General features: G+C 30.3%; 3 protein-coding genes across 8 annotated transcripts; 2 read left to right on the plus strand and 1 right to left on the minus strand.

Annotated features, from left to right (window-relative positions):
• The first annotated feature begins 1275 nt into the window (after nt 1–1275).
• Nucleotides 1276–5160, plus strand: LOC100740379 (integral membrane protein GPR155). 3 transcript variants are annotated; one of them, XM_012383066.3, is made up of 12 exons: nt 1276–1502; nt 1693–1863; nt 1938–2061; nt 2146–2435; nt 2508–3319; nt 3394–3461; nt 3536–3682; nt 3776–3915; nt 4008–4176; nt 4244–4409; nt 4473–4659; nt 4749–5160. In XM_012383066.3, the coding sequence occupies exons 3-12, from the start codon at nt 1961–1963 to the stop codon at nt 5060–5062; spliced, it is 2394 nt and encodes a 797-aa protein (XP_012238489.1). In that variant the 5' UTR covers nt 1276–1502; nt 1693–1863; nt 1938–1960; the 3' UTR covers nt 5063–5160. The 3 variants fall into 3 exon arrangements, with proteins under 3 accessions (XP_012238489.1, XP_024221925.1, XP_012238491.1); XM_024366157.2 differs by lacking the exon at nt 1276–1502 and having other exon boundaries at nt 1630–1863; XM_012383068.3 differs by lacking the exons at nt 1276–1502; nt 1693–1863 and having other exon boundaries at nt 1937–2072.
• A 438-nt stretch (nt 5161–5598) lies between these two features.
• Nucleotides 5599–7200, minus strand: LOC100740496 (elongator complex protein 5). The gene is made up of 3 exons (XM_003487854.4): nt 7110–7200; nt 6741–6815; nt 5599–6522 (listed from the first exon to the last, which is right to left on the minus strand). Exons 1-3 carry the CDS (start codon nt 7123–7125, stop codon nt 5720–5722), a joined length of 894 nt encoding a protein of 297 aa, XP_003487902.2. The 5' UTR covers nt 7126–7200; the 3' UTR covers nt 5599–5719.
• A 173-nt stretch (nt 7201–7373) lies between these two features.
• LOC100740615 (nuclear receptor-binding protein homolog) lies at nt 7374–13839 on the plus strand. Of its 4 annotated transcripts, XM_012383069.3 has the most exons (11): nt 7374–7818; nt 8762–8848; nt 9341–9565; nt 9641–9771; nt 9877–9971; nt 12076–12159; nt 12244–12531; nt 12720–12879; nt 12978–13164; nt 13251–13370; nt 13438–13839. In XM_012383069.3, the coding sequence occupies exons 1-11, from the start codon at nt 7690–7692 to the stop codon at nt 13741–13743; spliced, it is 1812 nt and encodes a 603-aa protein (XP_012238492.1). In that variant the 5' UTR covers nt 7374–7689; the 3' UTR covers nt 13744–13839. The 4 variants fall into 4 exon arrangements, with proteins under 4 accessions (XP_012238492.1, XP_012238493.1, XP_012238494.1 ...); XM_012383070.2 differs by lacking the exon at nt 8762–8848; XM_012383071.3 differs by lacking the exons at nt 7374–7818; nt 8762–8848 and adding an exon at nt 9077–9145.
• The last annotated feature ends 827 nt before the right edge of the window (nt 13840–14666 follow it).

Genomic DNA, 14666 nt, shown 5'->3' on the forward strand with positions numbered 1-14666 from the left:
AAAGTCAGATTGGAACATTAAGACTATTTCTTATTTTTATTACTTAAGGGCGGCTATAGTAAAGCCTGGACTAGTGTATTGTGTTTTTTTCCCAACATTCCGGACGGGAAATCCCGCTGTCTTTCCATCTCCGACATATATATAAAAAAATATCAGATTTCTGTTAATCTTTTAATCGGTAGACAATGAATAAATACATCGATTTGAGAAATATTTATCAAACGTTTCTGTTTCTGTTTATAGTAGAACAGCTTTATTGCGCAATATTATAAGAATGTATGATTCATGGAGGTCAGTGACGTAAAGATATACATATTTCACTGGCAATTTAAACACTGCATTGCTGTATAAAAGCAAGTTCAACATACTGATACAAATATCAATAAAAAAATAAACTAATCTTCTAGGATTAACATCAATTAAAATAATTTTTTTTGCTTGTTTTATTTATTTGTTATTTAATAGAGATTTGTAAAAATGCAATTATTTGTTGCATTTTTTAAGATAATATCTATTATGTATTATTTAAGTTCGAAATCTATCACAATTATATATAAAAATAGATATGTATATATATTTTTTTCCGATAATTTAACGATAACCTATTAGTCGTAATTCTGTACAGACAGTACTGCACCATTTAATTGATGCAACCAACTAGAAATATTTCGACATAGAACTGACACGAGGCTATTTTCTTATCACATTTATTTTGCGTCTCATTATTGGGGAATTTGCGCAAATTATGTATATTTTCTAAACGCTTAGAATTTTCTACATACGTAATATTTAATTACGAGTATTATATGGAATATGAGAATTACATTTTCTACCGATTACACGTAACATGGTATGTATCTGTTTTCTAAATTTATATCAGGCGCACATGATTTTGCTATCAATTAATGAATTGTCGTTCTTGAATATTGATATAAGATATCAGGACTTTTGTTTTATCAAAATTTATCAAACTTAAATTCATTAATGCGTATACAGTGATAAATAATAAAACTAAATGACGATTACGATTTATATAACGATGATATTTATGATTGTATAATTTTATAATATCTATGTTAATTTTGAATACATTTCAAAGCGATTTTACTTAATAGCATAACGTTATAGATACAAATAAAATTCCCGTATTTTAGAACTATAATTTGAAATTTGAAATCAAACATTTTCGTGCAACGAGTCCGATGTTTTGTTCGAAGCACGTGATATAGGTGAACCAATCACATGATTTAGCTAGAGATATCGATGCTGTATTCGAGTTCATAAGATTAAAAATTGCCTATACACGTAATGCATATAGAGTACTATAAATGTTTTGTCGATATGAACTTGCATAATATATTTTTATTGTATTAAACAACGCTGATATCTTTCATTATATCTCTGAAGAGTTTTTTACTTGTTTTTCATAGATACTTTTGACTTTATATTATAAACGAAGGATATAATAAATATTGAACGTGATTGGATGTTAATATTTTTGCGTGAGCGAAAATTTATATATTTTTCAGATTGTATTGTTATATTGTAGACTATGATGTACTGTCGTTTTTAGTACTCTAAAACAATAAATCTTTTAGTTCTTTTATTTCTTTGTAATGTTTAGTAACTTGATATTTATGAACATATGGGTATCATTATTTTAGAAGTACATTTAAAATCTTTTTATTTCAGTCAGTGAAAGAAATAATATAGTGTGAATAGAGATGAAGTTGATATGGGGTTAATGCTGCATAATATTTTTTTGTGTACATGCCCTTCTTGCAACAATAACAATGTTATATTAGAAAGATGACAATATCTGTATTAAAAACAATTATAATATAAATATATATATGCTGAAAAGTAATTTATCTTTTTTCATTTCTTTTTAACATTTTTCACATGTACATCTAAATTAAATTATTCTATATTTCCAGGAATTTAAAAAGCAGCATTAGTCATGTCTCTACTGGAAGAAACTCAGATTTCAACAATGAGAGTTGAACCAATAGATAATTTATATCTTGCTCTGATACAGTGTTTTGCTATTATATTATGCGGGTGAATTTTTTGTAACTATGTAATCTTTAAATTTTTATCATATGAATTTTAAGATGTATATAAATAAAGTGCTTGTTTTTTTAGATATATTGCAGGAAGATTTGACGTTATCACTAAAATAGAAGGAAATGGGCTAAATACTTTTGTAGGAACGTTTGCTCTACCTTCTTTAATTTTTATGTCACTGGCAAAGCTTGATTTTAGTCTAGTAAACTGGAAATTCCTTCTTGCTGTATTGATAGCTAAAAGTTGTGTATTTCTTGTTGTTCTTGGTATATCTCTTGTTATTAAAAGACCATCAAATCCAGGTTGTGCTGCACTTTTTGCAATATTTACCACTCAGAGTAATGATTTTGCTATTGGATATCCTATGAGTAAGTAAATTAAAAATCATTCTTAATATAGTTTAAAGTAATCTATATACCAAAAATAACATATTTTTATAGTTCAAGCACTATATGAAGAAACACATCCTGAATATGCTGCTTATTTATACTTAATGGCACCTATATCATTGGCTATTTTAAATCCAATTGGTTTTGTATTATTAGAAATTGGTAAACGTTCTGGTGAAAATCATAGAAATTATAGAGACATGGTTTGTTCTATTGTAAAAGGAATTGCACTAAATCCAGTACTTGTTATGACTGTTCTTGGTATTCTTGGTAATCTTGTCTTTGGTCATTTAGTACCTGCTATATTAGCAACTGTGCTCGATGTATTTGGTAATGCTTTTTCTGCAAGTGCTCTTTTGTTGTTGGGATTAATGATGGTTGGAAAAGTACACAAATTGAAGGGCACAGCTCTTGTAATACCCGGTATATTGATATCAGTAAAATTGTTGGTACTTCCTTTGGTCATAAGAGAATCTATTATTCTCTTAAATGCTGGCGAGAATGCTACAGATACTCAAGATCTAAGTACTTATGGATTCCTGTATGGAACTATTCCTACAGCACCAGCCTTATTTATTTTCACTCTTCGATATAATATCGAAATTGATTTAATTGCATCAGCAATGGTTGCTTGTACTTTCTTATCTGCTCCACTAATGTTTGTATCAGCAAAGTTAATCGATGCTGTTTCTACTGGAGTTAGTCCAAAAAATTATGCATACCAACTGAATATATTTTCTTTTGATGTAAGCATTGCTTCAATAACAGTTTGCACATGGTTAATTATTTGTCTAATTGGATTAAGAAGAAAAAAATATAAATGCGTCACTCATAAATGTACACTTTGTATAGTAATTGCACAGGTTTGTATTAAATTGTATTAACTTAGAATTTATGCCAGTTATAGTTGAAATTTATACAAAAATTATGATTTTAGCTAGTTACAGCTATAGGTGTTATAATATGGACCAAACTCGAACCTGATAATACTGGTTCAATTTTATGGTAATTTATTCCACTATTTACTTTGATTTTTTTTAATTTAATTCTTGTGTTATTTTGACCATGATCTATTATAGGTATATCCAGTTTATTTTAATTACTGTGGGAGTATATGCAAGTCGTATGTGGACTGTAGCAATAGCTGCAACTTTATTATACTTAAGTTCCCGTTCTCTGGATTTTGTTTGCAATATTCAAAGATGGTTTTACCCTATTGGATGGGGGTATGATGAATACTTCTTTTTTTATATATAATATCGAAAAGAAAGAAAATGACTAATAATATACTCATATATCATATCGATAATATATTTCAGAATTCCACTTTTAATAGCAATTATAATGTGTAGCACTATGTCTCCAAGGGAGTCTGAACTTGAGTTCAGAAATCCAAATTTTCAACTTGGTACAGTTCAAGCTGCAATTTCTACTTCTATATTAACATTCTGTTTTATTGGTAGGTATGTAATATACAATGCATGAAATAAAACACAATATTCTTTATTATTTAAAACAATAATATTCTTTATTATTGCATCCTTTTTACAGTAACAATGGGCTGTTTAGTCTTACAGCAGAGCTACCAGCGTCGTAACATTTCAGCATCTTATTCTAATTTAACGAATAATACCGAAAATTCCAATAATGACACTAATAATGACGAAAGACGCGTAGTAGATGTTGAAGATCTGATTTCTTCAAATTCTCATCCTCCAATGTAAGTAAATTGTATAAAAAATAAAGCTAGTAAAATCTTGTTTTAATTAATATTTTGATATTGTTAGCATCGGCTGTGAATATACACATGGTTGTCCAAATGGTACATGTAGCAGCAACAATAACGAAATTGATGATTGCGAATTATATATAAACATTGAAAATGAAAGAAACGATCCTCAGTTTTTACGACATCTTGTATTTGTTATTTTACTTCTATGTTCCATGTTCATTGTAAGTATATGACAGAATACTTGAAAATTATTACAAGATTATAATTTACTATAATTATTTTAGGGTTTATCCATATCAATCGGAACATTATTAATGGAACAGTTGACTGGAATTTATGCAGAATTAGCATTTTTGGATGTTGCCTTAAATTTTGGCCAGTCATTAATCGTATTTGCTATTTTTGGATTAGATACTGGTCTTGGTAAATTAGGATGTTGGCTGCAGAAAATGTGTCGTAAATGGCGTACTGGTATTGCTATATTCTTATATTCATTTTATTATATTTTTACATTTAACAAGTTCCATAATTCAAATGCACACTATATTTTGCATTTATAGAGAAAGAACTGCAGCTTCCCCCTGAAGATACATTAAGTCCCGAAGTGAGAGCTATTAGGGATCAGTTTAATCGTTGCCATTTGGCTGAATGTCGTGCTCGTATAGCTATATGTCGTAGACGCTTATTAAAGATGTATAAAGGTGTCTTTACTGGAACTGATTTAGTTAATTGGTTGCTTGAAGCAAATGTTGCACAAACTAGAGAAGAAGCTGTTCAATACGGTCGTAGCTTATTAGAAAGTAGGGTTTTGCAACATATCGACGGCACTTATCATTTTTGTGATCAAAATTTACTTTATACTTTTAATGGTTAATTGTAATATCTGTCTCATCAAAAGACTCAAGGATCAAGTCTCATAAAAAGACTTCTTTTGCAGTTCTGATTAAATATATTATTGAATATTAATTTTTTTTTAATTGGAATATCTTTGTAAATTGTATTTATTTAATGTATTATTTAAAATATTTCGATATTTACTTGAACTTATATGTAAAACTTTTTTATTTTATCAAATTATGAAATTATTGTCTGGAATTTATTGTACAGAACTTTGTATGTGGCTATGTTTCCTTTGTTATCTAGTTACGAATCTCATATATATGTTTCATTGTTTAATCAAAATGCTGCAAAACAAAGTAATACAATAACAATATGGTAATTAATTGAATTAAATGCCAAAGATGAATAGTAATATTTAATATCCTATTTTTAAATATTAGTATTGTATGCAGTATTGACTTTTTAACGTGAAACAATACTTTAGAATATCTGTATTTTTTTACAGGATTGTTATGAGGTTTATTGTTAATAATTTAAAAAACCGCTACGTTAATAAACAATTTTATTATATCAACAAAATATTATATATTATGCAATATAAACTGTAACAAAGTGTAAAATGAATGTAAAATAAATATCTTTGCTTGGAACATTACCATTATCTTTTCTAATGTAATATTTTATACATGAGTTAGAAACATAAATCATCATCTGGATCTTCCTCATCAAAATCATCTATATCCTCTGGATGATAGTGAATTCTAGATGTATTTGTTGTATTTGTATTAGCCGTGTATGGTAACACTACTTCTTTTCTCTGTTTCATTTCATTTTCATTTATTTCTATTCTGAATGAAGACTCAATTTTTAATTTAGGGTTTTCATATACTGGATGTGACTTTTTACTTTGTTCAAGCTTCTTTGACTCAATTTCATAAGATGTACTATTTTGGCTTACTATTTCCTGTTGTTTTAAAATTCCTCCACCCACTTTGCGATGCATAAACTCTACTATATAATTAGTATTGTTATTTGCTATCATACTAGAAAATTTTTGTATCTTTACATATGTACTTCCTAATGTTTCAATGTAAGGTACTTTATCTTGTACAAAATCTCGTCTATAAATACAAATCACTTGTCGCACATCTTTGCTTAACTTCTGTAAAAACCACATAGCCCTTGATAGGCCAACAAATAAGATTAATGATGTCAAGCAATCAATGACTACTGTAGATTTTGTGTCTATAGTTTTTAAGATATGTTTTAGATTATAAAAATCCTTATCACTTATAGCACTTATATCAAGTCCATTATTAACATTAACTGTATAATAATCAAAGATATTTACATTATTTGATGCAAAATATTCACATTGGTATGAAGATTTTGGATTGGAGAATAACAGCAAATTGAAAATACAATTAGGATCTTTTTCTTTCAATACTTGTATCCATCCTGTGACCAATTTTCTAGCATACATCGCATTCACTCCTGAAATATATATATATGTATATATACATGTACAATATCTGTTTAACTACAGTTATATGAACTCCATGTAAACAAATCAAATAGAACAGTTCATACGATAGGAGTTTACGTATATTATGTATATTAATCTAATACTAATTGTAATTTCATTCAATAAATGGAATTCTACTGCACATCTAAAATAAACTATAGTTTTATGAAGTATTTTGCTTACGTACCTTCATCAAGGACGATTAATTTTGTGCCCTCTAATAAAGGTAATGTTTTTATAGATGTCATTGTGTTAATTGCACCTATTAGGTTATAAATAGAATCATTTAGCAAATAAACAATAATCACGCAGTAGACACGCGTGCGTCACATTATAAAGTACGACAAATAATTCCAATCCAAAATACTATTCAAAGTCTAATTTTATTGAAATTCACTGTTTGTTTAATTCAAGACATTCATCATATTTAAGTAAATCTCAAATCACGCTTTTATAACCTCGAAGCAATTTAATGTTTTGTTTCCTACTTCTTATTCATATCGCGTAGGAATTGTATGTGCAGGAACTGTGTGTTAACATAGAAGAACACATGTACCTTGAAATTTGAACATGTAATCCGGTAAATATTATCTGGAAATTATCTTGAACGAGATCAGAAAATTGGTTGTCGAGGCGACGATTGACAGATGTCGCTGTTATTGGCACCGAAAAGGGTGCGGTACACGCTAATCGCCATACTGGGCGAACGTGACCGAAGACAGAGCGAAAATGAATACTAGAGTGTGTGTCAGATCGAAGCTATTTTGCTCATAACAGAGGTTTTATTTTGACAGTGTGATTCACGAATGGCCCTCGCGATGTACCGATACACTGGCTAAGTCCTAAGGGAAACCGAAAAGCGTCGATCCGTGCGCGTGGCTGCGTAAGATCAGAAATATCGTAGCTTTCCTTGCAACTCGGGTTGTCGCGCTGCATGTGTCATTGTGAGTGCTAAAGGTGTATTACAGCACCGAGAGGCTCTGTTCTCTCCTGTAACATTTAGGTGCGTATCATCGACAGTGCACATAAGCGGCGGAACAGATGCGATATTGAGGTAAATCCTTGGAATTACCACCGATGAATTTGGCCGCGTTGTGCTCTGTTCGGTGCTGCTCCTTCAACTAATCGCGTGTGTGATGCCCGGGAGTCGCTCCAGCACGGACCCAGAGCACAAGTCACCGCGGGAAAGTGGTGAAGATTCGGAAGATGAGAGTGAAATCCTGGAGGAGAGCCCCTGCGGGCGGTGGCTCAAACGTCGGGAAGAGGTACGATTCATCTTTTTATAATATACTCACATCTATGTGTTTACATCTTGTTTACATTTTGTTTATTTACTTGGTTGGGATTTTGTTCTGATTAATATGGTTTCAAACATATTTGGTCTATATATGTTCTTGCTGGAACCATAATTGTATTATCTCTATATGAGAAATGTGACGAAGGAAGTCTCTTGTGATACATTTTGTCTCGGCATTGATTCCAATTTGGTTAGACTATTGGGACGTTTGTATACAAATAAATCAGAGTAAACAGTGAGATATGGATGTAGTTTATGCAATTCTTTTCTATGTAATATAGCGATATATTTTGAGACTTCATATATTAATATGGTAGGTAACAAAAAGATATTATTAAATATTCCTTCAAAGGGAACTAAAAATCTAACAGCTATAAGCTATTTTTCTTATAATCTAGCTTAGTACTTGTTTCATTCGAGGCTGGAAAAAGTAAGCTAAAGCCAAATTGTGTATATATATATATATATATATATATATATATATATATATATTAAACACAATTATATATATTATACATGCATTATACATGTATACATATATCATAAAATTAGCTCATTATGTCATAAAATTACTAAATATATTGCTTGAAATGTATTATACAAAAATGTCTTCAAGCTTGGCAAACTAGTTTCTTAAAAATTTATGTAAACATTAAATGTTTTCGAATTTGTAAGTGTAAACTGATTTTCAACAATTTCTTGTCACTAAGCTTTCAGCATCTGTGGTACTTTCTATTTTCATTCTAGAAACAAATCAGCATAGTCCATCATTAACCAGGTGTATTTGCAAATCCGCTTTATTGTTCTATTTAAAGACTGAATATTCTTTTGTAAAACATAAATAACATTGAATAAAAAGCAATGGAGATGTTTTATCTGTTTGATGTTCAATAACCATTATTTTATGTTAGGTATATGTAGGTTCCAAGTCCACGTTAGCCGAAGGCTCTACCTTTGGAGCAGCCAGAGGCAGTGAAAACGAAGTTACTGAAATGGAGGTATGTCTATTTAGAGAAAAATAGGCTATCTCTTTTGGTTTATATATCTTTTTTATTAAAACTGTTCAATCAAAATGATGTAACATAAACAGAGGATTTATCACTCAATATATTTTATTTGAATATAGCCCATTGTCGTAAATATTGAATGAGCTATCTCCCCTCCTTAAATTCTTTGCAAGGTCACATTGATGTAATGACATCAGGCATGAAATTGTTTGAGTTATGCTTAAGTAACTTAAAATGAATGATTGCAGTAATATATTCTGTCATTTCATAACCATAGACTATTCAAATGTAATTTGTTAATAGCCTGTTTTTGTTTTTCTTTGTATAATTTTTGTCTGTTGTAAATAGATATTAATATATATTTGTAAATGAAACTTGTAAATATACTAACTTTATGTATTTGTGTAATTAGTTTATGTTTCATAAGTAATCATACATGAATGAAATGAAGTATTTTTGTAAATAATATTATTTTCTATTTAGGTGGAACAACGTGATGTACCAGGAATCGACTGTGCCTATTTGGCAATGGATACTGAGGAAGGAGTTGAAGTTGTTTGGAATGAGGTGCAATTTTCTGAAAGAAAGAACTTCAAAGCACAAGAAGAAAAGATACAACTTGTATTTGAAAATCTTACACAGTTGGAACATCCTAATATTGTTAAATTTCATAGGTATTGGACAGATACCCATAATGATAAACCTCGGGTATGTTATGAAAGAAAGGAGTTGAAGTTTAAATTGGCTTGAATATTAATTATGATGTTATTTATTATTTATTAGGTTATATTTATAACGGAGTATATGTCTTCTGGGTCTTTAAAACAGTTCCTAAAAAGAACAAAACGCAATGTGAAAAAATTACCCTTGCAAGCATGGAAGCGTTGGTGTACTCAAATACTTTCTGCATTGAGGTAACACATGATTCTTTATATATATTATTTCTTAAATAATAATGCTTATTTATTTATATATGTATATATTTCTGTTATATGCATTAATGTCTTTGAATTTTTCAGTTATTTGCATTCCTGTTCACCTCCCATTATTCATGGAAATCTTACTTGTGACACTATATTTATTCAACATAATGGGCTCGTAAAAATTGGTTCAGGTAAGTAATTAATTAACAAAACAGAAAGAAAATTCTATTCTATGAGACACATTTTGTATCCAAAAAGTACAGTCTTAATGTTTCTGTACTTTGTACAGTGAAACACGCTGCTAGCAAGTACAAGATATTATATAGTTGCTCATAGGTATTCAAGAGAGCACTTATCCCTAAATGAAACTATTTAACATATATTGGAATAAGAGTTTGCAAGGCACTTCCCCTTTTTTATTCACAGGACTATATGAGAGGCTTATAGTTTTGTTTCTCATATTTTTCATGGATGAAAACTATAAATCACAATATAGGATTATTATAAAATATATATATATATTTTTATATATATATATATATATAAAATCGACCAACCACTGATGTTGAAATAACAACTGTGAGCTAACTGATATTTATTTCATTCTTACATGGGGTACAAACACATAAAGTACGTATATTGCCATTACTGTGATTGCCTCCTCGGTATTCGTACTCGATAAGTCAATCGACAGTAATAAATAAGTTTTATACAGTTACTCAATTAATTTCTATTCAACGTAATTTATAATATCGCGTGTTATTTAATAATTAAACTAAACGACGTGTAAACAATATACACTGATATCCAAATGTTTTATCATAAGGCATAATTATGTGTGAAAAAGTGTGTGATATAGTTATATATTGTGAAGAAAGTTTTACTCCATGCTATAAATTTAACATTATCCTAATTGGATTTTATAGTAAGATTAACGATATAAAAAAGATTATTCTTTAAATAAGCTTTAATGATAAATATATGTCAAAAAAAGTGGGATATTATCTCTGCCGAATGTTCTTAATAACTTTCTATTTTAATTAGATTTATTCATTCAGAACCATTCCACATTATTGTTGTTACTGCGTTTATATTGTGATGTGATTTATCCTTTTCCTTTTCTCACTCGCTTATTTCCTTTTTTATCCTATCTATTAGTAAAATAAATCTGTTAGAAAGATTGTGTATAAAGTACTGTTTACATATTAGGAGTAACTTGAGTCCTCGTTTTTAATTGTAGCAAATAGGCTAATCTAGATAATGAAAAAAACACAGCAAAGTCTTCGAAGAGAGAGGAAGTACAATCGTACTTTCGCCCATCCAGAGGATAAAATCAACTGATAACGACGATTCTTCGGTTCTGGTGTAAATTGTGAAAAGATGGTGAATTTGAAGAAAATGCATTTGGCAGATAATCATCGACTATTGCCAGCTAAGTAATTTAGGCATATTGAGGTAAACATTCCTATTTATGTATATATATATGTATGTATGTGTATACATATATATACATATATCTACATTTTGATTATTGGTAGAGTGGTTCATATAAAATATTCAAAATTTATTTGATTTTAATATCCTTCATATCATTACATTGCACTTCTTCATCTCTTGGGTTATAATAACAAAGAAGGGCAAGGGGCCTAAGATGTCTCTTAGTCCTTCTATAATCATTATCTAGCGCACGCATTTTTCATTGTGCTCTAATTTTTGTTGTATCCTTATTCACGAACAAAACAAATTCTACGAATTCCGTTTTGGTCCTTGAAAATGTAAAGTAGAATTTCATCATGCTCAACGAAAGTGCCTCTTTTTGGAATATAAATTATCCAAGAACAAACCGTGTAAATTACTTTCTTGCTGATTGCTTGCATTTCATTTATCTTGCTTTTATGCGCTATGTTTGACCCCCCTCAGAGGCACTTTCGTGCATACGTATGTATATGCGAGAATTATTAACTGTATGAGGGCTCAAGTTACTTGTAGGATAATTTTTCAGTTACAACACAATTTTTCTAGCGGTTCATTAATCCACTTGTTATCATGGAGGTGGCGGGTATTCGAAAAGGTAAAAAGATAGTTACATTGTTGTGACTGTATTTGTTCTTTTTCCTTTTCTTTGTTTTTGTCTATATTTGGGCAAATAAATACAAAGAATTCCTGCTACCTCGCAAAGAAAGTTTTTTAACTCATTGCTTGTTAAATACTTTCATACAAATATACATATTTTGTGAGTGCCTATCTGAAATATATTTTCTTAGAAATAACCATATGTTCTTCTTATCATTACAGTGGCTCCCGATGCGATTCATCATCATGTTAAAACATGTAGAGCAAACATGAAGAATATGCACTTTGTAGCGCCTGAATATGGAAGTAAGTGTATCAGATTATTGATAATCTCTTTATATATTATGTTATTATACATGTTGTTGCAATATACCTTGCTGTGTTTTTTAGACTCTGTAACCCCTGCCATTGATATTTATTCATTCGGAATGTGTGCTCTGGAAATGGCTGCATTGGAAATTCAGGGTAACGGTGATACCGGTACGATCGTGACCGAGGATAACGTTCGAAAAACTATAGAATCGTTAGATGATGCCCAGCAGAAAGATTTCATTCGAAAATGTCTTCAAGTAGACCCACTTAGTAGACCAAGTGCAAGAGAGCTCCTTTTTCATCCTGTCTTATTTGAAGTGCATTCATTAAAATTACTTGCTGCTCATGCTTTGGTTAATTCAGCCAGTAAGTTTACTAATATCGCCATTATCTAATCTCTATATTGTCTTGTTCTTCAGAATTTATCATGTGTTCTAATTATAGGTATTATATTTTTTATAATAAAAAGTTATATAATGTAGCGGATAGTCCAGTAAAAATAGAACGTTAAGTGGAATTTCTTAGAAATCAATTAATTTTCACAACTTTTTCAGCTAATATTTCAGAAACGATAACAGACGAAGTTTTGCAAAGGCTCTACGGTCCTGATACGGTAGTCGCAGAAATTAAATATCAAGGTCGACCACCGCAGCAGATTCGGTTAAGTGATATTCCTGTTACAGAGAAGTTAGAAAAGTTCGTCGAAGATGTAAAGTAAGTATATTAAATAGTTTTACGACGAATGTATCGAAATGATTGCGTTTTTAACCTTATATCTATTCTTCAATCACATAAATTATTTGGGTCGACAGATATGGTATATATCCCTTGACAGCATTTATGGCGAAATTACCACCACCCGTTCGACCTCGGGCGATATCGCCCGAGGTTACAGAATCGGTGAAATCTGTTACACCCGAACCGGTGGACGTGGAGTCTCGAAGAGTAGTTAATATGATGTGTAACGTTAAGCCTAGAGAAGAAAGTTGTGAATTACTTGTGAGTGATATAGCACAATGTGATGAGTTACCTAACGTCAACTGTCAAGTCTAGTTTGTGTTTTTTTACGCTGGTGTATTTTATAGATGACAATATTATTACGAATGGATGACAAAATGAATAGGCAATTGACATGTCCTGTGAGTCAATTAGATACTTCAATGCTTCTTGCGCAGGAGCTTGTACATTTTGGATTTATTAATGAGGTATTTATTTTATTAAATATTTTAAAAAAGGAGCACAACACAATTTCAAAATTACTATTTGTTGTAGAATGATCGTGATAAAATAGCAAATTTAATCGAAGAGGCATTAAGGAGTTGCTTTAATAAGCAAATGATGACACCAGGGATGGTGTCATTAACAAATCTTCCCACCCAAACTACTTTATTGCTGCCCGGCTCAGAATTTCAATGCTTGCAACACTTTGATAATTCTATGTACAACGCGACAACATCTCATAGTGATAGTGTAATAACTAACCCGCTGCCAAAAACCTCAGGTTTCCCTGTATCGAGTAACAGGAACAGAAGTCACGATGAAATGGAACCACCGTTGAATGCCGAGAGCGGTAGTTAACTATCCAGGATATCTGGTAACTCAGTTCACTGTGCCACTTTGCACGCTCTATGTATAGACTGGCTATGTATTTTTATATTTAAGTAAACAGGAAGAAAGAATGGAATTAAATGATTAAAAGAAAACAGAAAAAAATAAAAAAAGGAAAAAAAAGAAAAAGGGTGCCGTGGCTAAAGCTTTAGGCTAAAAAATGTTAATGCGGTAGATTCGAACATATTTTATTTACAAACTGTTTCGTATGTTCGATATATAAAAAATATAATTTAATCGAATGATCGATATATTCTCTCCTTTTTTTTTTTCATTAAGTCATAAGATAGTTTCGAAAGAGGTAGGATATTTCCATATTGGATAAATTTTAATTAAACAAATGTCAAGGACGCGCTATACTACTTCAGTTGACTGTACAGCTCTAAAAGAAAAAAATGCGAATATGTAGCAAGTACAGAATTGTAACTAGTTATCACGAATAATCGTAATAACCTGTTACTAGGCTGAAATAATAAAGGGCATTTTACTAGCGAATGTTTAAATTCGTCGACAAACGGAACGAATTATTTGAAATAATAAATGAAGCAAAAAAAAAAAAGAACTTTCTATCGTAAAGTGACCAAGATGTATCATAGAAACTTATTTTGTATATACAAGTTAACACAGATTAACTGAAAAACAAGATGAGGAGAAAATGGTATAATTATTACATACGGAAGCATAACTCGATCGTACAGCAATGCGAAAATAATAAAAATAAAAACGATTATGAGCACCGCACTTGTTTCGCTTCGATATTCGATGTGTATTGTGGTTTGTCCCGACTCATACGAATCTTTTTTCTTTCGCTCATTAGAATGAATTAAAAAACAAAAATAGATATCTTGATTTGTTTGAAAAGACAAAAATAAGAAAAAGATAGTAGCGCGTAT

The sequence above is a fragment of the Bombus impatiens genome, unplaced genomic scaffold (assembly GCF_000188095.3).
Source record: "Bombus impatiens unplaced genomic scaffold, BIMP_2.2 scf_0203, whole genome shotgun sequence".
Classification (NCBI taxonomy): domain Eukaryota; kingdom Metazoa; phylum Arthropoda; class Insecta; order Hymenoptera; family Apidae; genus Bombus; species Bombus impatiens.